The sequence below is a fragment of the Hypomesus nipponensis genome, chromosome 22 (genome assembly GCF_054491055.1).
Source record: "Hypomesus nipponensis isolate SF chromosome 22, ASM5449105v1, whole genome shotgun sequence".
In the NCBI taxonomy this organism is placed as follows: Eukaryota; Metazoa; Chordata; class Actinopteri; order Osmeriformes; family Osmeridae; genus Hypomesus; species Hypomesus nipponensis.
The window spans coordinates 4,631,014-4,655,994 of NC_140382.1; the positions used below are offsets into that span (position 1 = coordinate 4,631,014).

General features: G+C 48.0%; 1 protein-coding gene across 13 annotated transcripts in view; it reads left to right on the plus strand.

Annotated features, from left to right (window-relative positions):
- fcho2 (FCH and mu domain containing endocytic adaptor 2) overlaps nt 1-21,678 on the plus strand; it is a 43,173-nt gene extending 21,495 nt beyond the window's left edge. For 2 of the 13 annotated variants that reach the window (XM_084686562.1, XM_084686569.1), the window contains 21 exons: nt 3,249-3,293; nt 3,537-3,606; nt 3,745-3,769; nt 3,991-4,047; nt 4,137-4,194; nt 4,584-4,759; nt 7,748-7,772; nt 9,958-10,006; nt 10,155-10,246; nt 12,249-12,833; nt 13,358-13,473; nt 13,711-13,843; nt 13,985-14,071; nt 14,457-14,516; nt 15,190-15,301; nt 16,398-16,553; nt 17,722-17,854; nt 18,206-18,405; nt 18,515-18,570; nt 18,744-18,908; nt 19,066-21,678. In XM_084686562.1, the coding sequence (XP_084542688.1) occupies nt 3,249-3,293; nt 3,537-3,606; nt 3,745-3,769; nt 3,991-4,047; nt 4,137-4,194; nt 4,584-4,759; nt 7,748-7,772; nt 9,958-10,006; nt 10,155-10,246; nt 12,249-12,833; nt 13,358-13,473; nt 13,711-13,843; nt 13,985-14,071; nt 14,457-14,516; nt 15,190-15,301; nt 16,398-16,553; nt 17,722-17,854; nt 18,206-18,405; nt 18,515-18,570; nt 18,744-18,908; nt 19,066-19,088 (2,423 nt within the window). In that variant the 3' untranslated portion in view covers nt 19,089-21,678. Of the gene's footprint in view, nt 1-3,248; nt 3,294-3,536; nt 3,607-3,744; nt 3,770-3,990; nt 4,048-4,136; nt 4,195-4,583; nt 4,760-7,747; nt 7,773-9,957; nt 10,007-10,154; nt 10,247-12,248; nt 12,834-13,357; nt 13,474-13,710; nt 13,844-13,984; nt 14,072-14,456; nt 14,517-15,189; nt 15,302-16,397; nt 16,554-17,686; nt 17,855-18,205; nt 18,406-18,514; nt 18,571-18,743; nt 18,909-19,065 lie in introns of those variants that run through there. The other 11 variants (XM_084686563.1, XM_084686564.1, XM_084686565.1 and 8 more) reach the window with 11 other exon arrangements.
- Nucleotides 21,679-24,981: the final 3,303 nt, after the last annotated feature.

A 24,981-nucleotide genomic window follows, 5' to 3' on the forward strand; every position in this document is an offset into this window, starting at 1 on the left:
ATGGAGAGGGAGGGTGAGAGAGGGAGGGAGGGAGGGAGAGAGAGATGGAGGGGGAGAGGGGGAGGGAGAGAGGGGGGGAGGGAGAGAGAGGGCGAGGGAGAGAGAGGGCAACGGAGGGAGGTAGAGGGTGAAAAAGAGAGAGAGAGCTTGAATAAACGTTCTACCACGGAAACAGTGACACCGGGGGTGTGGGTTTTGGGGGGAGGGAGGGGGGGGGGGGGGAGTTAGCACCGAGTGTTCACCGATATCCAGCTGAGCTGTCAACTGGCAGAGAGCCAGACACGCAACATGGCCCCGCCCCTCTTCCACTCCGCTCCGCTCCCAGCGCCATGTGAAGCATATGCAATTTAAAAGAGCTTCCTGCTTTCATGCGTGACTGCATGCTCTCCTCTCTCTCTCTCTCTCTCTCTCTCTCTCTCTCTCTCTCTCTCTCTCTCTCTCTCTCTCTCTCTCTCTCTTACTCTCCCACACCCTCTCTAACTCTCTCTTTCTCTCTCTCTCTCTCTCACTCTCTCTCTCTCTCTCTCTCTCTCTCTCTCTCTCTAACACACACACACACACACACACACACACAGACAGACGGAGAGAGGAGCAAAGAGAGGGAGAGAGGGGAAGAAACCGAAACATCTTCTCCGCGTGGCGTGTCCACCTCGGCCGCTGCGTTTCCCAGCGCTCCGCCCGTCCGCGTTCGCGCCGACGCCCGACCGCTACGCCCTGACCCTCCCCAGTGTGTGAGAGCGACACGTCCCGGACGGTGGGGCCGCGCTGTCAGCAGCACTCCCCTGCCCTTTGAGCCCCGGGCTCCACCCTGGCTGGCGTTCTGGCCACAGCGTCTCTCCTAAACTCTGGAGCAACGACAGGGTCTTACCTTCTGACATCTGTCATGGTCCAGTTAGTCTTTTTGTTTCTGGCGTGACCTTGTCTGGCAGCCACAGCGAGTCACATCTGTGAGAGAAAACCCCCGGTCGAGTGTTGCGCAGAGATGATGATGATGATGATGATGATGTGAAGTGTTCCGTCGTCGCAGTGTGCATGTGGCTGCTTCTCGTCAGTGCACGTTGGGTTTAGAGGGAGTGTTGGGTGTAAGATTGCCGCTCATTCTGTTCATCGCTCTCTGGCTCTCATTCTGGCTTCTTCTCTCTCTCTCTCTCTCTCTCTCTCTCTCTCTCTCTCTCTCTCTCTCTCTCTCTCTCTCTCTCTCTCTCTCTCTCTCTCTCTCTCTCTCTCTCTCTCTCTCTCTCTCTCTCTCTCTCTCTCTCTCTCTCTCTCTCTCTCTCTCTCTCTCTCTCTCTCTCTCTCTCTCTCTCTCTCTCTCTCTCTCTCTCTCTCTCTCTCTTTCCATCTTGCTGGCTCTTGTGAACATGGTCTTGGCTGAGCATGGTGTGTGTGTGTTGTGACTGGAATGGGGCGCACACTCGGCAATCGTGTGTGTTCGCCGGCGGTAAAGAGGCCCAATATTTGCACAGTAGAGTCGGTGGGTCATGGGTGCACTCCATCCACTACACTTGCCGTGATGCCGGCCTCTCGTGACTCGCCGCTTCCCTGCGCTTCAGTCCTCCCCCCCAGCCCCCACCCCTCCTCCCCCCAGCCCCCACCCGCCCCCACAACAATGCTTCAGCTCGGCTCACCACTGATGCTGCCTGTGCAGGCTGTCGCGTCCGCTGCCGTATACATTTGAGTCGACTATCGTTGGCTTTGTTTTTTTTCAGGTCAAAGACATTTCGGTGCCACGGAAAACATCGCTCGAGGCGTCCCCTCCTCTCTCTTTTTTTTTCTCTCTTTCATTCTTTCTCTTCCATTCTCTCTATCTCTCTCTCTCTCTCTCTCTCTAATCCCTCCCGATTGTGCATTAGCTTCTAAGAAAACAAATACAAAAGAGAAAGGCTCTAAAGGGCATTTGGAACATAGATCTGCTCTCTGCCAAGAATGCTCGCCATCTCTTCCAGTGCAGTCACAGCATTGCCAGGACGCCCTGTCGGCCCGTTTGTAGGAACATCAATTGTTAATGGGAGAGGGGGGGGGAAATATTTATTTGATCAATTGGTTGTTTTTAAATCTCTAATAGACTTTTGAATAAGTCACACACCTGCTGGGAGGCTGGGACTTGACCATAATCGTCTGCTCCTTCTCCCTGGATGTGATTCCTGATGGCTGGTTTAGTTGATGGTATAGTGGCTTCAGCTAATGGCTGTGTGTGATGGTGCTGGAGTTGGAATGAGCGGCGTAGCCAGAACCACTATCCCGAGAGGAGGTAATTGAAGGCGAACATTTATCCTAAGTGTTGCCTCTGGTTGTTCCCACGGCTTTGCAAGTGTGCGTGAGAGAGGGAGAGAGCGAGAGAGAGGGAGAGGGAGAGAGAGAGGGAGGGAGAGGGAGAGAGGGAGAGGGTCTGTGAAGAGGTTTTTCTGTGTGTCTTAAGGATGAGCGAGTTTTTCGTCATGTGCGTGCGCCATGAAACCTCTCAGCCACAACCCGTTTGGAAATGTTTTCTGAGACCTTCTGGCGGCGGGCCATTCCAAGTGCTAGGACTCAGAGTTAAGCATGCATAATTGATGAGCAGTAAATTAAGCGTGAGCTTTGTTGTTTTTTGCAAGAGTTTTCTTTCTTCTTTTTTTTCTTAGTCATTTTATGCATATTACTTTTTTTTCCTTTTCTTCACGGCACAATCTGAGGCTGGTTAGGATCCGAATGATATCACGGTCATTAGTCTGAATTGATTAAGGCTGCTTTCGGATGTTAATCTAATCATTTTGATCATCATTAAGCTTCGCCATCGTTGGTTCTGTCAAAATTGTATGCATGGCTGCAAGGGAGTGTGCGTGTATGTGTGTGTGAATCAGCGTTTTGTAGCTGTGTGTGCGTGTAGTTGTGTGAGCATGAGTTCAAAATTGTGTGTAAATGTCTGAGTGTGTGCACGTGTGGGAAATGACGGCATTTTATCAGAATTAAAAGGGAGCTGCTGTGTTTGTGTGTGTGTGTGTGTGTGTGTGTGTGACTCAAATCTTTTCCTCATAGTCAACAGACACACACTTGACTCTGCGATGAACCCCATGTGCCCTCTGGGGTCTGCCAGGGTCTCTCAATGTCTGTACTTGTGTGTATGTGTCCACACCATCCTCAAAGAAGTGTGTCTGTGGTTTCATTTCCTTCAACAAAATAACGGAGTGTGCATAACTTAGCAGAGGGTCGCTAACCCTTTCAGTTCAACGTGACTCGACCTGCTTTAAGAGTGTGTTCTGTTTGCTTAGGGCCCATCGAGTTTGAGGAGTGCAACACAGCTATTGCCACTGAAGGTAACACACACACACACTCACACTCACACTCACACACACACAGTAAATGACATAGAACTTGAGTCAGACATTCTAATCTGGAGATCATGAATGAATAACATAACACACCATGTTTTTTGGCCCGCTGTTAAAATAACCAATTCACAGATCATTGGTCGCTAACTGTCAAATAGAAATTTCTGGAGTCATTGGGTTGAGGAAAAAATCGGTAACGGTGAGGTGATTGTTTGTCATTGCTGTTAGGAGCCAAACCCAGGAAGAGGAAGACTTTCGCTATCCCAGGACGCAGAAAAGACAAGGACACCGACTCCACGTGAGTGAACACAAGAGCGTTGAGAACTCTGACCACTCTCCTGCTATGATGTATAGACCAAAAGCCATACATATCCTTAGAACAATGAAATATATGATTGTGTGAATTTTTAAATTTTGTTTATGTTGTCTTTCTCAGAGAATCCACTGAAGTTGAAGCTACTGTAAGTACATTTACGTGGAGATTTACATCTTGGATTCTTTTTTTTGTTTGTACTCTAACCATAGAAGTTTGAGTTTACATTTGAAGTTGTTTTCTGTTTTCAGATAACACTGTAATTGTTTCTATGATCTAAGTACCTCTGCAGTAAATTCATACTTCTTGTATTTTGCCACCCTACCCCTACCCCCCCCCTCTCTGTCTCTCCTTTTTGTCTGACTACAGAACGCTGCCAATGGAGCACCCCCAGGGTACAATGGGAACATAGACATCCAAAACGCTGTGAGCAAACAACACACACATGCACAGTATACATGTGAACTTCTCTCCTCGTTCTATATGAATGACAGGTTTTTCCCTCTCTCTTCCAGAATGTTCCCCAGGTTGACGAAGACGGTTTCTGTATCAGGCCCGAGGTCAATGAAAATGATATCCTTCCATGTGCCCCGTTTGACCCACTTTGCCTCACACAATAAGTTCGTTATTTGTCTTCGACAAGAAATGTGCAACGTGACTATGCAGCTACAGTACGAGCGGTGGTTATGCGTCGCGGCGACTTGTTTTGTTCAATATTTCACCAAAAAAAAAAGTGAACTCATTCCTTTCGAGCGTCTTTTGCGAGGCTGTGTTTGTGAGAACCGTAAACACGGGTGAAGTTCTGGTTTTCATTCCAGCATGAACCAACTGAAGCCTCTTAAACCCAACGAGAACACAGTCAGGTCCTGTGTGGACCTGTCAGACACATTGTCCCCTGGCCTTCAGCGTGTTCTGCGGTCGGTTCTGATTCCTTAACCCCACCCCCCCCCCCGTGTGTCCACATGCCAAAGAGAACTCTTTCTACTCGTCAAGTGACTCCGAGGACGAGGACGAGCCCAAGAAGTTCCACGTGGAGATCAAGCCGGTGCAGCCCAACAACGGAACCATCCAGAGCCGGGCCACGATCGACGAGCTCAAGGCCTCCATTGGGAACATCAGCCTATCGCCCTCCGCCACGGTATGTTAGTGCCCCACACACACACACACGGGACACACAGGACACACACATTGTGTTCTCATTTACACCCAACACACACACACACACACACAGATAAACAAAGTCATACACATCACCACTTGCGTGTACACAGCCATAAACGCGCCCGCCTACGTGCCCACGCCCAACCCCGTACGCACGCGCACGCCCCCGTTACACCCACCTCGCAAACTCGCACGCACACCGTGGCGCCGTACACCTGTCGATTTTCCCCTTTTCTCGAGTCCCACAGAGCAGTTCCACAGTTTGTCTCTTTCCTGGAACACTAGAGGGCAACAGCAGACAGCCTATCCCCTCCTCGTCAGGACCGGCAGAGCTCAGCAGCTTTCCCTCAGCGACAAACCTCGCCACCTCTCCTCAACCGCTCTTCTGGAAACCTCCGTGTGCTTTGGCCAGGTGTCTGGCACGGGCTTGTGTGTTGACAGAGGCCCGGCCACGAGAGCCCGCGGCGCTCGCGTCCTCATCGCCGTCTCCCGTTTATTTGTTTTTCACGCCGAAGCGGGCGCGTTGAGACGGTATGGAGGGGAGGCGTGATTATCCGCGCAGGTAGCCGCCGGCGTGTTGTTAGCTGGCGGGGGGGGGGGGGGGGGGGGGGTTGAAAACAGATTTCAAGGTGCGACAGGTGTACAGATGGAGCTGTCTCTTTAAATACCCGGGGGGGAAGAGCTCGGTTTTGCTAAGTCCTCTTTCTCCGAAAGGGGGATTCAGACAGTTACACACACTGTTCTCTGTGGAGTTATTCCAGGCTTGGCGTGCAGAGTACCAGAGCCCGGCAGCACGCTGGATCCAAGTCGACCTTTGACCTTCTGCCCAGAGCCGACCTCGTCTCCAACCACTTTGAGTGGGGGTGGGCGGGTGCTCTGATGTTACTTGTTGTCGCATACGCTCGGTGTATAGACGGCAGTTGTGTGAGCCTCTCCTCTTTTTTTCCCTCTTCACTCCACCATCTTTATTGCACACGACACAACTGTCGCTTTTGCGATCGAGCCTTTTTTCCTCTCTCTTCCTATCTCTCTCTCTCTCTCTCTCACTCTCTTCCACTTACTCTCTATCCTATCTTCCTGCACACTTCTCCACTACTTTCATTGTTTTAATCAGCCTTGTTTCAAACTATTATTTCTCTCTCTCTTTCTCTCTCTCTCTGCCTCTCTCTGCCTCTCTCTGCCTCTCTCTGCCTCTCTCTGCCTCTCTCTAACTCTTTCTTCTTCATTCTTCCTCTCATGTTTTATACGATGCGACCTCAGGGTTTGGACATGACTTGTGTACAAGTATTTATGCACACTTTATGGGCTAAGTCAACCATTAGATTTGATGGAGTGTTCGGTAATGTTTTTTACAGATATGTTTTGAATAAGCTAACTATTTGTTTTAAACCAAATGAATCAACCTTGGCAAGTAGTCCAGGGTTTACTGACACTGAATTTATTTAATTTTTGTTGAATCGTTTCAGAAAGTATCTACAGGAAAAACAATGTTTGGCTTTTCCAGGGCCTGAACCTCTCATTCTGTGCATTACAAATGAGTTTTTGGTAGACGACACAACTTAACCTCTCAAATATTTCCTCGTCCAAAACTACAAAAGAAAACACAAAAAGTTGTTTGTCTTCTTGAGTTCTATTATCATTTGAAAACCAGAATATTCCATCCCCAATGTTTTTCTTCACCCGGCACCCCACTCATTCACGTCTTTTTAAAGTATTTTCCTGTTGTTTCCACTTTCATGTTGACAGAAAAGTTCTGGGCTAAATGTTCCTGACTTAAAAAATGTAGGTGATGACGAAGGTTGCGTCATCTGGGGTGAATTATTGAACGCATGCCTCTCTTCTCTCCCCCTCCTCCTTTCTTTCCTTCTGGTTTTTCTTTTTCTCCGTCTCTTCCCGCCTGCTCCTGCTCGTTCCCCTGTGTGGCGGTGCTTTATTGAAACGCCGGTGGAAGTCGGGTGTGTGTGGGCCAGAGGAGAGCCGTAATTGAACCCATTTGCCGCTCAGTGCCTGTGGGGACTAAACCGTGGCCCTCCCTGCTCCGCGGCGGCCCGACGCTTCAACCACCTTCCCCAGCAGCTCTCCTGCCTGCTCCTTCCGTCCAGTTCTCTTTTTCCTCCCCTTTCGAATTCTTATTTTATTTACTTTAAAAAAAGAAGAAAAAAAAGAAAATATTTTTCTCTCTCTCTCCCTCCTACGCTCTTCTTACTTTTTACTCTTCTTTCCTACTTTTCTCTCGTTCTTCCTCTCTATCTCTGTCTATCTCTCTCTATCTCTCTCTCTCTCCCCTTCCCTTTCTCCCCTTTGTGTGAGTAAAAACGTTACTGAGACAGATGTTCTGTGTGTCCATGGGGTCGGACACACAGGAGTGCGTGTGTCGTGTGAGCCCTGTGTGCCGCGTCAGATTGATGTCCTCAGCGGGCTCTGGTAGGGAGCTCGTGGAAGCATCCGGGTCCCTCTCTCTGTTGGGCCTGATTCATCGCCGTGTGGAGGGGAGGGGAGGGGAGGGGGAAAGGTCTTGTATTGCTGAATGTTTCACCCTAGGTTTAACGCCTGGTGTGTGTGTGTGTGTGTGTTGGTGTGTGAAAGAGAAAGAGAGAAAAAGAGAGAGTGTCTCTGAGAACAGTCTGAGAACAGTATGATTTACTGTCTCTTAAACTCTGAAGTGTAAAATGCACCCTCCCCTCGGGGAACAGTTAATAATATCGTTCTCAACATCGTTTCAAAACATCAGTTTTTTTTTTTATGCCCCTCGTGCTGTCAGTACACATAGTTAAACATAGCTCGTTGTCGCTGTTCGAGTGGTCATACAGCTCATCTGGTTGAATGGTAGACAAACTGACTGTGCTCTCAGCCTCTCCACAGTGTGGACATGTGAAGGGGCTGTGTTTCTGGGGAGCAAGGAAGTTCACAGCTTGTCCCATGTGTGTGTCCGCTGGAACTAATTCATGTCTGTTTGTGTTTTCAGAGTCAGATTCGGAGGAATCAATCCAGTGAGTATTTTCCTTGTCTCTGTGTGTGTGTGTGTGTGTGTGTGTGTGTGCGTGGGCGCGCTCGTGTGTGCTGTATTTGCACTATATCTGTGTGACTCTAAAAGGAGCTACCATTTAGATGTCTTCATTGCTTCGTTTTTTTTTTCTCTCTAATGCTCGGGTTGCTTTTTGAAGAAGTTCATTTTTGCATTCTCGCCAAAATCAACACGGCCCGAACGAGAGCCAAACTCGGCTACTTTTATTTATTTATTTTGATTTTTTTCCATGTTTGCGTATGTAGACATGTCATCTTATAAGCTATAAGTAAGATTAATTGCTTAATTGCCTGTTTTTATTTTGCATGTCGACCATGTTTAGCTTTTTCTTTTTCCCCCATGCGTTTTGGCTGGGTTTACTGAAATGAAGTTTCATTTCTGCTAAAGAGCCTGATAAACATCCCAGGCTGTCAAAGACATTAGACAGAAATACACCAAATCACACCTTGTATGGACAGTATTTACCATAACTATCTCTTCAAATGAACCCGAAAAGTGTATCCAATGACTATGAAAAAAAAGATATTGATTGATATTGAGTTTACAAACTGATAGGAACTTATTGGTCAGCTGAGTTTATATTGACCAGTACAGTCTATATTCAGAATTCAGTTATAACAGTAAAAATGTATTCACTCAGCATTTAGTATATATTGACACTTTTATTCAAAGTAATGGGTAGAGTTGACATTGATACAACATTATAGGCTGAGTTGAGATTGATAGTTGTGTGTTCTACATGGGTTCGGAAGGGTCAGCAGGGTTCGCCCCCCGCAGAATAGGCTCAGTCGCTAAGGCTCAGGTACCAGGTGAGTAGCTCCCTGTCTGTCAGTCAGTCTGACCCTGCACTAGCCCCCGCACTCTCTCTCTCCCACACACACACACACACACACACACACACACAACACACACTCACTCCCTGTGCTACGGCCTCACCTCAGCCCAGGCCGTAAGCCCTGGCACAGCTCCCTGTGCGCTCACACACACACATACACACAAACACACACAGAGCGTACTAACACCCGCTAACCTACAGCAAGCTAACGCAGAGCCTCGATGCTAGCAGCACTGGCACCATGGCAGCACAGATAACCCACCCTGACACCACGCCGCGAGGCAGCCGGGGAAGGGGCCGGGGGAAGGGGCCGGGGGAAGGGGCTGGGGGGTCTTGGTAGAGCTCTTGGAAAACTAATTCACAGAATCCTTGGTTTGAATCATGAATAGGGATGGTGTGATTTCCAGGATTAGCACCTGTTCTGTAACCCAATCTCGACTCCCAGAGCTGGACCCACACGTGTGTGCCTGGATGGCTGGGAGTGAACCTCCACCTGAGAGGATGTGTCTGCTGAGAGTGAACCTCCACCTGAGAGGATGTGTCTGCTGAGTGAACCTCCACCTGAGAGGATGTGTCTGCTGAGAGTGAACCTCCACCTGAGAGGATGTGTCTGCTGAGAGTGAACCTCCACCTGAGAGGATGTGTCTGCTGGGAGTGAACCTCCACCTGAGAGGATGTGTCTGCTGAGAGTGAACCTCCACCTGAGAGGATGTGTCTGCTGAGTGAACCTCCACCTGAGAGCATGTGTCTGCTGAGTGAACCTCCACCTGAGAGGATGTGTCTGCTGAGAGTGAACCTCCACCTGAGAGGATGTGTCTGCTGGGAGTGAACCTCCACCTGAGAGGATGTGTCTGCTGAGAGTGAACCTCCACCTGAGAGGATGTGTCTGCTGAGTGAACCTCCACCTGAGAGGATGTGTCTGCTGGGAGTGAACCTCCACCTGAGAGGATGTGTCTGCTGAGAGTGAACCTCCACCTGAGAGGATGTGTCTGCTGAGAGTGAACCTCCACCTGAGAGGATGTGTCTGCTGAGAGTGAACCTCCACCTGAGAGCATGTGTCTGCTGAGTGAACCTCCACCTGAGAGGATGTGTCTGCTGAGAGTGAACCTCCACCTGAGAGGATGTGTCTGCTGAGAGTGAACCTCCACCTGAGAGGATGTGTCTGCTGGGAGTGAACCTCCACCTGAGAGGATGTGTCGGCTGGGAGTGTGTGCGGACGTGTGAACGGTCCTGCGTGTGCGAGTGCGTGCAAACGTGTGTGCGTGCGTGTGTGTGTGTGTGTATACAGGGTTTAATTAGTGTGTTCTCTACTCTGGTCCAGGTGATGAGCCAGGAAAGACCCGGATGCCAACATCTTATAATGAGTAAGTAGAGGAGGACAATCCCCCTGTCTCACGGCAGACAGAATCCTGCTGCCTCGTTCATATGCCACAATGACTTTGTTTGTATCAGAGTAGCCTTCTATTTCATCCCTTGTCTCTCTCTCTCTCTCCCTGTCACTCTCTATCTCAGCAGCAGACTGACCAACAGTGACCTGCTGTCGCTGGATCCGTTTGGCCCCTCCCCTGGAGCCGGCTCCTCCCCCTCTGTCGCCTCATCTGCAGGTAACGTGCTCTTTCTCTCTCCCCCACCCCCTTCCGGTCCCTCTCTCTCTCTCTCCCTTTCTCCCCGGTGTCTCTCTCTCTTCCTCCTGACCAGTCAGTTGGAAGTCTACTCTCTCAGATGGGGCCGGTGACCGCTGCAGTGAACCCTACACTCCACTTTAGGGAGTTAGACTGGTAGCCATTTTTATCTCGTTCTGCAGTCTGGTTCTGATCCATTTAACCCAGTTTACACAGCAGAAGTATTCCCGGAACCAGACTCGAATCAAACATTTCATGAATGTTTCAACATTGGGATTCATTGAGCTTTTTTAGTTTTATTTTTGAGTTTGTCTGTTTATATTGTAATGTACAGTTTCATTCAACTGCCCTTGTATGTCATGGTGGATTTTTCTTTTCTTTTTTTCTCTTTTTTAATCTGTATTTTACACTCCCCCCCCCCCTTCTCTCACCCTCTCTTTCCTTCACTCCCTTTATCTCCATCCAGGCCATAAACACATGTGGGTGAACGTTTATAGTGTTGAAGTTCAGTTTGGTGGAGGGGGGGCAGGGCAGGGCGGGGAGCACTGTGTGTGCATCGCCGGTGATTAAACAGGCTGACGTTAGCCGTGACCCTTTGGCTCGGCTAATCTTAATCCACTGGTAATTGGCACCTAGTTGAGGTCAAAGGGCCGTACGTAAGGCCCACTGGCACGTCTGTTGTCAAACACTGTCTTGTTACTGTCAGAGGTCTGGGATTACCAGTCAAAAGAGCAGCGTTAAAGTGCCCTAGTTAAGATGCAGCTAGAGGACTTAGAACCTGCATCTGACCTGCTAAGTCTCTGTGTGTACAATGGAGGCAGGTATTACCAGTGCCGAACACACACACACACACACACAACACTTCTCAACAGGCCCAGCCTCAACACTCCACAACATTAATCTGCTGGACGCTTTTCTTGCGAGAGGTGTGAAAGAAAAGATTACAGATTAGGTTATTCGAGGGTCTTTTTCCGAGGCTGGCCTTCATCTGGGGATGTTTTTCTATTTGGTCTGAAGTATTTTTTGTTTTTGTTTATTTGTCTCGTTTTGTGTTGACCCTGCTTTCCTCTCTTTCGCCCCCCCCCCCCCCCCGCGCGCTTTTCGCCAGACCTTGCTTCCCTTTCTTCCCCAGTCCTCCTTCTCCGTCCCTCCACCTGAAGGACTTAGATGTCTTTCAGCCAGAGGAGCCAGGTAAAGAGGGTGCGCCTCGCCTCTTTTGTATCAAAGTCACCGTGACCTATATTTGGTCTTCCTCGTGTTTTCTTTCCTTCCTTTTTCTTTCATTTCAACGTTTGGCATTCACTGTTCACATGCTGGCCGTGTTGTAATCGTTTTTATTTGTGTTCATGCTTCTTATGTCGATTTGTGGGATGCACAGTGCTTGGTTCAGTATGTGAGTGCAGTAGTCTAACTTTGTGTGGGACTGAAAACCCCAAAAATGAGAGAGAGTGTGTGTGCATTCATGCATGCGTGTGTGTGTGTGTGTGTCTACCTCTGAATCAAGGGTCCTCTCAGACGGAAGTAATGCACATTTATTACTGACTGGCTTTAGCCTCAAATATGTCTGGTATTCTTGGCCTGACCAGGAGCAGGGGTTGCCTAATATTGCCTTGAGATTGCATTGGAATAAGTGAACGATTTAACACCTTTCTCGAAGCAAAATTGCATCTATTTGCATCCATTACGTTTAAACCATTATACTGTGTAACAGAAGTCTCCGCCTTTTTATAGGTAATTGTTGAGGTTAACTTTGATTTTACAACGAGGAAATGGCATTTTAATTTCAGCAAGTAACTGATTTAGTGAGGTGTTAAATATGTTTTGTGTTTATGGATATCATTATGTTTATGGATATCATTATGCTTAAAGTTCAAGTGTTTATCTTTGTATCAGATTACCTTTCTGTTTAGTCATGGTGACATTGCTAATGATGTACTTAGTCTTCCTCTCTGTTGTGTGCTTATCACTGCTCTGGCCTCTCCAGCGCCCCCTCCAGCTGAGGTGGTGTCAGAGCAAGAGCTCTCCCCCCACATTGCTGAAAGCCTGCAGCAGCAGCCCCAAATTGGTGTCTCTCCCCTCCAATCCTCGGCCACCTCCACCTCTCCCTGGGACTCCCTGGATGAACCCTTCCGGGGGCTGAGGCCCATCCCAACCAGGGCCCATAGCGCCCCCCTCAGCAGGCCCGTGGAGCCCCTGGAACCCTCCCAGAGCCCAGCGCTAGTCCCAACCCGGGCCACAGCCACGCAGCCTCAGAGTGCCGACGCCTTCTGCTCCCCCTCCTGGTCCAAGAGCCAGTGGATCGCCTTCAACGATGACTTTGTGCCGTTGCGCCGCCAGACCATTAGCGGTGGGGGGGCGAGGGAGCCCCCCCGGCCCCAGTCCATCCCCCCCACCTTTCCTCCCACGGGGAGGCCCCCCCGCTTCTTCTCTGACGACCCCGCCGACCCCTACAACAGGGTGTCTCTGGGCAGTGGGGCAAAGGTTAGGCTAGGGGAGCCAAACAGCACCACCGGTGACCAGGATATCTACGCTCCACTGGCAGCAGCTACAATCAGCCAGATCGCCAACGGTAACAAGCAGCATGGGCGTTGCTGCACTTGCAATGTTTGCCTATTAGGAAGTTGTTTATTTCTATTTTATATATGATTTTATTTTATTTTAAAATCTTGTTTTTTTCTGTCAAGCTTTTACTTTTGCACAATTTCTGTTATGGTTGAATAATTGTTTTGTTTATTTTGGTGTTTATTTCAATATCCTGGGTAAACTTACCCACAATATTTCCTAATTTTTGTTATATTTCTTTTGAATACCGTTTTCCATTTGCGCATGTTTGAAGTGTTAATGCATGTTTTTTTGGGGTTTTGTTTGTCGGAATGACTCTGAGTGCAGTGACTCAGCAATTCTTTGAGCAGTCGGCAGGTTAAAGTGATGTGCCATGTCATAGGGCATCGAGGAACACCTCCTCACTATAGCGTGTACGGCCGGCCATCTTTTCCCTGCTGCCTCTGCTTCGACTCCATTCAAATGGCTCCTTGTGCCCGTGCCGCTGTGCTGCTGTTCCCCTGTGACTGATCCGCCCGCCCCTCCCCACAGTGCCTGTCCCCAACCGGCCCACCACCCCCCTGGCTGCCGGAGCCCTGGTGCCCCCCCCTCGACCCTCCTCCAGGCCCAAGCTGCCCACCAGCAAGCTCACTGGCATCAATGAGATTGTGAGTATCCACCTGATCTCGGCACTGCGATCCAAGTAAACGTGTATATGTGTCACACGACACTGCTAATCGTGCACTACATGTGCCGGGTGGCCTTATCAACCCATTGGGCAAGAGCTTCCTCTTTCACGCCGGCGTGAAATGCCTTTACAAGATGGGCTGTCGGTCCGCTGACAACTGATTCACTCATCCGATCCATCCGCCCCTTTTGTTTATGTTGTTGTGTTGACCAATCAGGTGCGGCCGTTTAGCCCGCCCAAGGCGGCGACGTCCAACGCCAGCCCGCCTCCGGCACCGCTGGCCCGGGCAGAGAGCTCCTCCTCTCTGTCCTCCAACGCCTCTCTGAGCGCCAGCAACACGCCCACAGTGGGTAAGGACACGCCCCCGCCCCCCCCCCCCCCCCCAGGACGCTGCAGTCCTCTCTCCTTCCTCGTTCTGTCTTTCTTCCTTTTAATGGTGTGTCTGCGATTCCGTTCTTCCCCTTCTCCCTCCCTTCTCCTCCTCCTGCTAGGGCCGGAGCGTGCCCACGCTGCCTCGTCCTCCTCTCCAGGGCCGGAGCTTCTCCTCTCCCTCTCTCCCTTCCTCCTCCTCAGTCAGAGTGAGTCTTCCTTCCCCCCTCCCTTCTCTCCTTCTCCCCTTCCTTCCTTCCTTCCACGCGACTTCCTCCACCCTAACTTCCTGTCCTCCACCTGCAACGCGTAGACCGCTCACTCCTCCTCCTCCAGAGTTTGTGTGTCACACGACGCCCCCGCGGCGCTTTGTCCTTGGTAGCTCTTGCATTGTGACCAGTGTGTGTGTGTGTGTGTGTGTGTGTGATCGAAGGAGGGCTGGAGGAGGATGCTAGTCTCAGTGTTTGGGGTGACTCTTGGCTGTGCGTGTCCTCCTCTGATCTCCCACCTGGCATCGTGTCACCTCATTTTGACTCTCTGTGGGTCTTGTGGTGTCTTGTCTCTGTCTGGCCGCTTCTGTTATGGCCGCCGTAGAGGACGATGGCTTCATAGCCAAGCTGCCCACCTTTGAGAAGCGCTGTGAGACGCCCGCAGGTAGGAAACGATGGGATTGGTTCACGAGGTCGGGGCACCGCCCCTCTCTGTGTGACGCACTAATACCAGCCGCCCGGATTGGCTGTCGGCTTTGCAGACGTTTGACATGTGATTGTGGTTGGTCCGTCTGTATGTGTTTCTCCCTGGGTCAACGGCATGGGTGTGTCTTCATTAATCCTGAATGATGGAATGGAGGTTTAATATTAGCAGTTGTTCCGTCTTGAATGAACCATTCTTGCTCAAATAATCCTTGTATTTTAATTGGTTCAAAAGCCTAAGTGACCTGACTACTCATGCACTGTCTTTAATCCCAAACAACAACCATTTTATTCCAAGAAGCATGTGTCTACAGAACTGTACCTTGTGTCTTGTACCTGCAGAACTGTTCATTGTAACTGTGTCTTGTTAACCTCACAACACATTTTTATATTTTGATATGATTTCTTGTTTGTAATAATGAACTAAAACTTCAAAATTGAAATTATTGTATGTTTCCATCACTTAATCTTGTTCTCTCTCTCTCTCTCTCTCTCTCTCTCTCTCTCTCTCTCTCTCTCTCTCTCTCTCTCTCTCTCTCTCTCTCTGCCTCTGTCTTTCTCTCTCTCTCTCTCTGCCTCTGTCTTTCTCTGCCTCTGTCTTTCTCTGTCTTTCTCTGTCTCCCTGTCTCTCTCAGGGACATCTCGCGGACCCAGCCCGGTGACCCTGGCTTCCCAGGATGCTTTGCCCATCGCTGTGGCCTTCACAGAATCTGTTAATGCCTACTTCAAAGGAGCTGATCCTACTAAGTGAGTCTCACATGACCTCCTGCAGCTACCCCCAGCCCGGGCCTGCACACACACACGCACACATACACACACACATAGCCAGACGATGTTTGTATATGCATACACACCCCCACACACACAGACATGCGTGCAGAAACACACACACACTACACACACCCAGACATGCGTGCAGAAACACACACACACACGCTGCACACTCTGAGAGGCAGCAAGCTGCTTACACCCAATTTCCCCAAACCGCAGACACGCACATGGATATTAGCATTTTAGCACTCACCGTTGCTCATGCTGCAATGTATCGTGCAAACAAGCACTACGCTTCGAGTCCCAAATGACACCCCCCCCCCCTCTTAACAGTTCACACTGTTGTCTCACACATGGGAGGTGTGTGTGTGTGTGTGTGACTCCTCTCCCTGCGTGTGGAATGTTTTAGATTTGCCTCATGCCGACACCATTCTTTCAGAGTGGATAAACCACACGGGGCAGATGATAGTCTGGGGCAGAGAAAACATATACCCCTTTATTGGTTAACTGCTGTTAAATTGCTGCTGTGCAAAAGTCTTCTTTTTGCAGGGATTAGCCAATGGAACATTTCATAAGCAATGGAGTGGACACAGGGGTTGGGGCTCACGCTAAAACCACACAATCAGTTTAGACTACACTGGGCCTGGCTTAGACATGGCTAGTCCTGGACTAGAATGGGCCTTGGTTAGATGGCTGGGCTAACCTGAGCCTGGGTTAGACTAGGCTGGTACTGGCCTAGACTAATCTAGGTTGTGGTTTGACTGTTTTGGGCCTGGTTTAGACTGGTCTGGTACTGGATTAGAATGGGCCTTGGTTAAATGGGCTGGTACTGGTCTAGACTGGACTTGTACTAGTCTGCTTTGGGTTAGACTGGACCTGGGTTAGATTGGTTGAAAACTGGACCAGACGCTCTTCCAAACAGAAGTAATAGTATTATTACATCAGGCAATGTTGTGATGGTTCATTCTTACCATTTGAAAGATGACTCCTAGATTGGACAAGGTTCACACAGTGAAGTCAGCTGTATTGACCCAGTGTTTGAGTGGTCATGAGGGCCGTGTCTGTGTCTCAGGTGCATAGTGAAGATCACCGGAGACATGACGCTCTCCTTCCCCATGGGCATCATGAAGGTGTTCACCACCAACCCCTCCCCCGCCGTGCTCACCTTCAAACTGAGGAACACCAGCAAGCTGGAGCAGATCCTGCCCAATCAGCAGCTACTGTACAGGTGAGTGGCCAGTCAGGGAGGAGGGTGTCGTGTGTCTGTGGTCAGTTGGTAAACGACAGTACAGACGAGCAACCAATCGACTTTTACGCCGTCCGCGACGAGACACTTGCGTGAATATGAAGTTCCTGTTTCTGTTCAAGCCGGGTGTTCGGGGTCAGATTCCGCTTGGTCGACAGGACTTTGAAAAAGACCCCCCAAAATATATCTTTCAAAAGACAGAGAAGAATTTATGACAGTCTTGTGGGGAGGAATAAGGGGGGGGGGGGGGGTTAGAGGAGAAGTGCGTCAGGGGGGAGGAAATTCAATTAGGATGGGCTGTAAACCTGTCATTACGCCCAAAGTGAAGTGTTTTTCCATCCGTCGTCAGCCGTCGGGTCCCCGCCTGGCCGTGTCCCCGCCTGGCCGTGTCCCGCTGACCTCCCGCCCCTCAAACGCACCACGCGGCGTCGCTCCAACAGTCACGTCGCAACGACTCAGTCAGGCGCGCGCGCTTGCGCGCATCCAAACACACACGCGCTCTTATTCAGTCGGCCGTTCTAGCATTCGACCACTCGTTCATTCGACAGACAGGGGCCAACCACAAAAGGCCTGATGCATACACAGACTCTGACCTGTTGGGAAGACGTGTTTTAAACAAAGACCTGACACGGCAGTTTTTCTTTGGACCTTCTTTGGTTTTCCTCTCCTCTAAAGGAGAAGGGCCTCTGTCCTTACCCCTCAACTTCTCCCTCTCTTTCTCCTCATCCCCTCATCCCCTCTGCTCCTCTTCTCGCTTGGCTTCCACTGAGGTTACCCGGAGACCACATGGCTTGACTAATTGAATCAAACGGAATTCATGATTTAATAGCTGGGTGGCAATAAAAGGGTCATTCTTTCCGAGCTATTGGAGCTGCACACACACAGCCAAGGAGGGCTATGAATAATTTAGTCTCTGATAGTTTTCCCTCTGTCCGAGTGTGTGTGTGTGTGTGTGTGTGTGTGTGTCAGAGAGAGAGAGAGAGAGAGGGGGGGGGGAGAGGTAGAGGTTGCAGAGGAGATGGTGCTTTTTTGGGTTCACTTTGTGCTGATGTCTTTACAACCTTTTGTAAAAAGTTTGGTTTCCTCTTTTCCAAACAACGTTGTACCTCCCCAAGGCATTCAAACAAGTATGTGTGTGTGTTGGATCCAGCGACCCCTCACAGAGCGACTCCAACACCAGGGACTTCTGGTTCAACATGCCGGCCCTGACGTCGTACCTAAGGAAGTCCTCAGAGCAGAACCCCACAGCCTCCTACTACAACGTCGACATCCTCAAGTACCAGGTCAGATCCACACTTCAACATGACCACAACCACACCAGAGTCTGCACTGTATGTGACCGTGATTCCACCTGGGTGGTGGGAAAAAAACTACAAAAGAAAACACGTATGACAGGATATGTGAGTTGCATGCTCGTTTTAAGTAATCTGGTCTAAGCTGACAAAGGTTAGCACTTAGAGTCTTGCGCCCAGTTAAATTAATAGATAACTATTTGGTAAGTTATTGCCGTGTCTTTGATTCGAGTACCAGCTGCACACATGGAGCGGAACCACTGGATTCATAGCCTTTCAGTGAAAAAAGAATCAAGTGCACCCAAAGTACTTAATGGTCTAACGGTCCTCTGACTTTCCCAGGTGGTGTCCAATGGTATCCAGTCCACCCCTCTGAACCTTGCGGTGTACTGGAAGTGCACGGCCACCACTACCGACCTGCGCCTCGACTACCGCTACAACCCGGAGTCCATGACTTGCCCGGGCACGCTCACCAATCTCCAGGTCCTAGTGCCCGTAGACGGAGGGGTCACCAGCATGCAAGCTCTGCCCAACGCCATCTGGTGAGACAGAAAGAGCCTCTGGTCAGGATCTTACAGAGAGGGTTGACACAGATCAAGGGGGAGCCATTTTAGATTCCGGGACTGACACGTCGTTTCATGTTTTCCACAGGAACACAGAGCAGCAGAAATCGTTATGGAAGCTGAGCGACATCTCTGACAATGAAGGTAATTCATATAATGGCTGTATAAATGAATGAAGGACATTTCTGTCTCACAACAAATATTTTGGTATGTGAATACATTTATATTTAGTCATTTAGCAGACACTCTTATCCAGAGCAACTTACAGTAAGAATAGGACATTAAAACGAAAAATGTGTGTGTGTGTGACCCTGTAGGCTTGGGGTCTCTCAGGGCTAAGTTTGAGCTTTCCGACGGCCCCTCCACCCCCTCCACCCTGGCCGTTCAGTTCATGAGCGAGGGGAGCACCCTCTCGGGGGTGGACATGGAGCTGCCCGGCTCTGGATACCGACTGTCCCTCAATAAAAAGCGGTTTGCCACAGGTACTTTTGAATGCGTTTTTGAAAATGGCTTTTGAAACGTGCATTTTTTTTCCCCAATCGTAAAACAGACAAAGAGACTGGACGACACGAATGTGTTTGTGTGGAAAAGCAAGGTTAGAATGGGACTAACGTGAGCTTCTTGTGTCCCTCGTTGCAGGGCGCTACATGGCAGACTGCTGAGCCAACACCCAAACCAGGACTCCTTAAGCACAACTTCTCTATAGAAACTAAGTTACTTTGTTTTACTTTCACACGTTCCCTCTTTTTTTGTCCTGTTTTCGGATGAAGGATGAAGGCGGAATCTTGGGGGAGTTTGGGACAGGCCTTGACTTTCTGGAACCATCCGTGCATTTTCAGGCCGGGTTCCCCTTCCCCTCCCCTTGGTTAGAGAGAAGACTACAGGAACACCGCACTGGGTATGCAACACTGTTTAAAAGTTAAAAGAAAGAAATTAACAGACAGGACTAATGTGGAGTTGTCAGCAAATGTAAAGTAATGAGAACGGTCTGATGCTTTCTGACCTGTTCTGACTTTTATAAAGTCAGACATGTAGTATGTGTTGTATAGGTAACATAATGTATGGATTATATATAAATCTATGTTATATCTAAAAAGAAAAAAAATGAAAGAAAAAAAATCTGCACTAACAATCTCTACTTTCTGTAATTCATCTAAGCTCTTGTTGTTGCAAAGATGGGTAGAACACAGAAAAGATTATATGAACGTAATCTACTCGCCATTTTTTTTTTCCATCCATTCTTCCATCTATCTCCACTGTAAATGCAATTGCTGATTGCTTTAATTGACCAGACTGAACTCTGAACTCCGGACTGATTTATTTTTGCCTTGTCATCTTTTCTGGTTTCCTTCTTATCCGATCATGTGCAATGAAGCGATTAAGTGAATAAGCTGTCTCAAACAACAACTCAGTCCTCTCTCAAACATGTATGGCTCAAACCTTGATATATTGTCATTTTGTTGTCAATTTTAACAAGTACTCTGATACAAAAGCAAAAAATGACTACTAAACTGACCTCAGTGCCTGTTTGAACTCTGGACAATTCTGTGGAGAAATGTGCCTAAAGCTTTTTCTCTTTTCTCTTTTGTATGCAAAAGCACAGTCAAAAAATAAAGCACCAATCTTAAGCCAGTTAATATAAAACCTTTTTTTTTCGGATACCGAAGGGAAAAATCCTGTCTTACGAATTGTATCTAAACCCAAAGGCCTTTGTCTTCCAGAGAGGTTTGGCCCAGTAGAATCTCTCCAAACCTCGTAGCTGCCTTTTGCGACGACGATGTTTCAATGTCTTTTCTATCGATATAAAATCTTTTAAAATTTGTATTCAATACTTGAGTTAGTCAAATAATATCCAGTGGAATCAAAATGAGGCCAAATCATGAAGTTCTTGAAATGCCTTAGACAGACCTGAAGCCAACAGGCGTTGACAACTTTGAGGAGATATTCCTCAGTAGTCTGTACTGCCAAATGTGGTACTTGATTCTGACCTAAGACACAATAGTTAGAGAGATGACTTATTGCCTTATTCCAACTGAAAATCAGCAGTAAAGAGACTTCCTCCTCTTAGAGAAACCTTATTTACCAGTCAGTCAAACAGGGCTTTATCTGCCTCTTTTCATCCTAAGCCTTTATTGTGAAATCCACGTCCACATGATTAGAATATGCAGTCACTGATTGGATCTGTAGTACCTAGTAACAATGACTGGTGTTGCTAGTTGGCTAATGAAAAGGGGTTTGCAGGTGCTACACCAGGAAGTAGCCAACAATACCTACTATGTCTAGTCATGGTTTGGTACCATCCCATCAGCAGACAAAGGATTCCTCAAGTGTATGATGACTGTAGGATTCTCACATGGTTTACTAGACATTAATCACATCTAGTATGAGAATAAATAATAAAAACATGTTTGTGAAGATTCTTTATCGAAAGGCCTTCCTGTTCTAAGGACAGTTGGAAACTGTCCAGGCATGCAGCCTTGTGTCTTTATGTCTGATTCACTGATGCGTTAATGAAACAACAAAGGTTATTATTGTTAACAATGTTGTAAAACAATGGTTGTATGTAAAACATGGTTGTTTTCTACACAGTACTTGGCACAAAAATCTTGTAATATGAAACTTTTTCATCGCTATTTTAGTGGTCTTTTTTAATCGTATGCTTTTAATTCAAGAATAATTGTTGCCTGATGGAGACTAGACCTTCAGCCAGATGTGCAGCCAGGTGATAACATTAGTTGGGGTGCACTTCCAGAACAGTCCAAGTGTTTCGCCATCTCAGAAATGCTGTCTTTCACTCCATCACTCAACCAAATAATGCAAGGTAGCCCAAAACGGGAGTGAGTTGTAGCATACAATACTTTTTTTTCTTTTTTTCTGAAAGTACATATCAAATCTGGATTATTTGTGGGAATCTCCTAAAGTGACTGTTGTAAATTCTTTCCAACTATCTATATGAAGTCACTGAGACCTCCTACAGAACCACAATGGACCTGAATGCAATGTAAAGCAAGCTGGTTCTTGCTGTCTCATAACACAACACTCAATGAAATTGTCCAAGGCATTTTTGTCAGCTTTTTTTGTATGTTTGTTGAAAGGAGAATAAGAGCAAATTCAGCGTAAATGATTCTCATAAAATGTAAATTTTTACCGATATCTCAGCCACTTTTCATTTTCACTTTATGATTTCTCAATGTGCCTGTATTAAATGTGTAATATATGAATATATACAAATATATAAAAATGACTACTTAATGGATTGTCTCGTGTGCTTTTTTCAATCTGAAATAATATTTACATTTTACTTGATTATGAGGACATTTCACTGGATTACGCAATCCGAGTAGGCAGAATTGCAATTCCAAAAAAGGCCTGATCTTTAATCAGTGTCTTCAGATACATCTTCTGGTTACGGTTTTAGGCCTATATGTGTCATGTGTCCAGTAATGAGCACTTGAAAATTCACATTTTCAGTAGGCCCTATCCATCTCAAATATTTTGGGAGCACTTGCATAACAACACGCTTTGAGCTATGTACTACGCAGTACGGAGAGAGGTAGTGAAGGGTTTCGGTCAACGGAATGATTTCCGGGTCGTCAGATTCTGTATTTTGGCTGGATCGTGTTCGGAGGGGAGAGAGGAGACAGGCTCTGAAGAAAACAAGCGTGCGCAGGCTAAGTACCTTGTTAGTTGCGGCGCTGTGTTACAGTCATGGCAATTTCTCCTCCCAAACAAATGCAGGAGGAGTGAGTTTTTACCTACTGACCTCGCGGAGACCTCGTTATGTTTCTCTCACTGCATCTACTGCTCACAGATATGGCGAGCAAGCAGAATTCCCCAAGAGTTTTAAGCAAACAAGCAACAGGTTATGACAATATACTTTTCCTTTATGATTTTAGGGAGGACATAACATGATGGGGAATATATAGGTTTACTGAACTCTCAGATCATGTGAGGGAGTGTCTTTGGTAGGCCTTCATGAGTCTGTAAAAAGGATAGAATAGATAAGCTACCGTAGATTCTTTATTGCAGGCCTACTTTCTGTTGTGTTGTCAGTCTATACAGAGAGCCAATCGAACACATAGATTAGACATAGTTACAAAATACACAATCACAACATAAGGCACATATTTACTTTTAGTATCTTTCCTCATGGAATTCACTGGGATGTTTTGTTTATTGATGCTATGGCCGAGGGAAAATAATACATCAAAGCATGCCTATATTGGGAGTCAGATGGCTGAGCGGTGAGGGAGTCGGGCTAGTAATCAGACAGTTGCCAGATCGATTCCCCGCCGTGCCAAATGACGTTGGGTCCTTGGGTAAGGCACTTCACCCTACTTGCCTTTGAGGAATGTCCCTGTACTTACTGTAAGTCGCTCTGGATAAGAGCGTCTGCTAAATGACTACATGTAAATGTATTTCCAGTCCAGGGATAAACAGTATATCTGTAACCTGATGGAAGCAGTGTGAAGAATGATTTAAGGGGGTGCCAAGGGGGTCATGTGCAATGGCTATAAATAAATATTACATTAAGTTAACATCGCCAGATCAATTATGCACATTGAATCATTTGGGCTGTCTCAGTGATTAAGATGATGAAAATATGATGAAAGTTGAAGGTGCTGATGCCACCACATGGTAATGGTGCGTGTGAATATGAGCCTGTGTGAGTTCTAAGAAATCTGTGCGTGCGTGTGCGGCCTCACCATGCATGTTGACACAGCAAGTCATGCCTTATGCCCCAGCTGCTGCTCCTCTCCCAGACCTCCTTCATGCAAATTGAAATCAAGCTTCTCTGTGCCCTCTGTACGTCCCTCTTCAGGAACATGTGTGAGCCATCAGTGGGCTCCATCCCTGTCCACCCCACTCAGCCTGGATCTGTCTGGGAGAGAGACACCCAGAGACAGAAGCGTCTCTGGCATAGATTGAGGCTGTCTGTTAGTTCAGCGTGTATTGTTAGTGTGTCCTGTACTCTACGTAGCTGCTATAGATTGATTGAGTCACAGCTGGGGACAGCGCTGTGTAAGCCATCTGGTGTGGATGAATTGGGTCTGGGGGTCTTAGATTGGCACAGCTGAGTGTATGCTATCTGGTGTGGATTGATCGAGTCTGGGGTGTGGATTGGCACAGCTGAGTGTATGCTATCTGGTGTGGATTGATCGAGTCTGGGGGTCTTAGATTGGCACAGCTGAGTGTATGCTATCTGGTGTGGATTGATCGAGTCTGGGGGTCTTAGATTGGCACAGCTGAGTGTATGCTATCTGGTGTGGATTGATCGAGTCTGGAGGTCTTAGATTGGCACAGCTGAGTGTATGCTATCTGGTGTGGATTGATCGAGTCTGGGGGTCTTAGATTGGCACAGCTGAGTGTATGCTATCTGGTGTGGATTGATCGAGTCTGGGGGTCTTAGATTGGCACAGCTGAGTGTATGCCATCTGGTGTGGATTGATCGAGTCTGGGGGTCTTAGATTGGCACAGCTGAGTGTATGCTATCTGGTGTGGATTGATCGAGTCTGGGGGTCTTAGATTGGCACAGCTGAGTGTATGCTATCTGGTGTGGATTGATCGAGTCTGGGGGTCTTAGATTGGCACAGCTGAGTGTATGCTATCTGGTGTGGATTGATCGAGTCTGGAGGTCTTAGATTGGCACAGCTGAGTGTATGCTATCTGGTGTGGATTGATCGAGTCTGGGGGTCTTAGATTGGCACAGCTGAGTGTATGCTATCTGGTGTGGATTGATCGAGTCTGGGGGTCTTAGATTGGCACAGCTGAGTGTATGCCATCTGGTGTGGATTGATCGAGTCTGGGGGTCTTAGATTGGCACAGCTGAGTGTATGCTATCTGGTGTGGATTGATCGAGTCTGGGGGTCTTAGATTGGCACAGCTGAGTGTATGCTATCTGGTGTGGATTGATCGAGTCTGGGGGTCTTAGATTGGCACAGCTGAGTGTATGCTATCTGGTGTGGATTGATCGAGTCTGGGCCGCAGCTGATGGTATGAGCCTGGGGCGCGGGGAGCAATTGGCCTTTTCTGTCCTCCGTCACACTCCTGTTTGTCCAACGGCCCACTGGAGCCGTAGACTTGAGTTATTTCTCAAGACAGAGAGCGAGCACCACATCAGTAACGTTTATGGTCAATTTGTAATTGATGTTCCTATTTGATCTCTCCTTTTTCAGTCTCTTTCCCCAACCTGAGTAAAGCCATCTGAACAAACAGTGATGGTGTAAGTCTGTTGCATTAATATGGCTCCCACCTCCTCCTCCCACCCCACCCCCAACCCTCAGAAGACCTCTTAAGTATAATTCAAAACCCTGAACCGGTCGGATTCTCATCCAAGAGTACAAGCTCTAATATTTTCCACCAACAGAGCAGGAAATTCTAAGTTAATTCCCTTCTCGCTGGAAACAGGCGCAGATTTCCAATATCATGGAGAGGATCTCTTTTGGTCTAAAATCTTAAGATGTTGTTGTTGCATAGTTAAAGTGGTTTTCTGTGGTGTCTGACACCAACATTCTTGTCCTTTTGTTATGGTGTCATGGTGTGCTCAGTCACTTC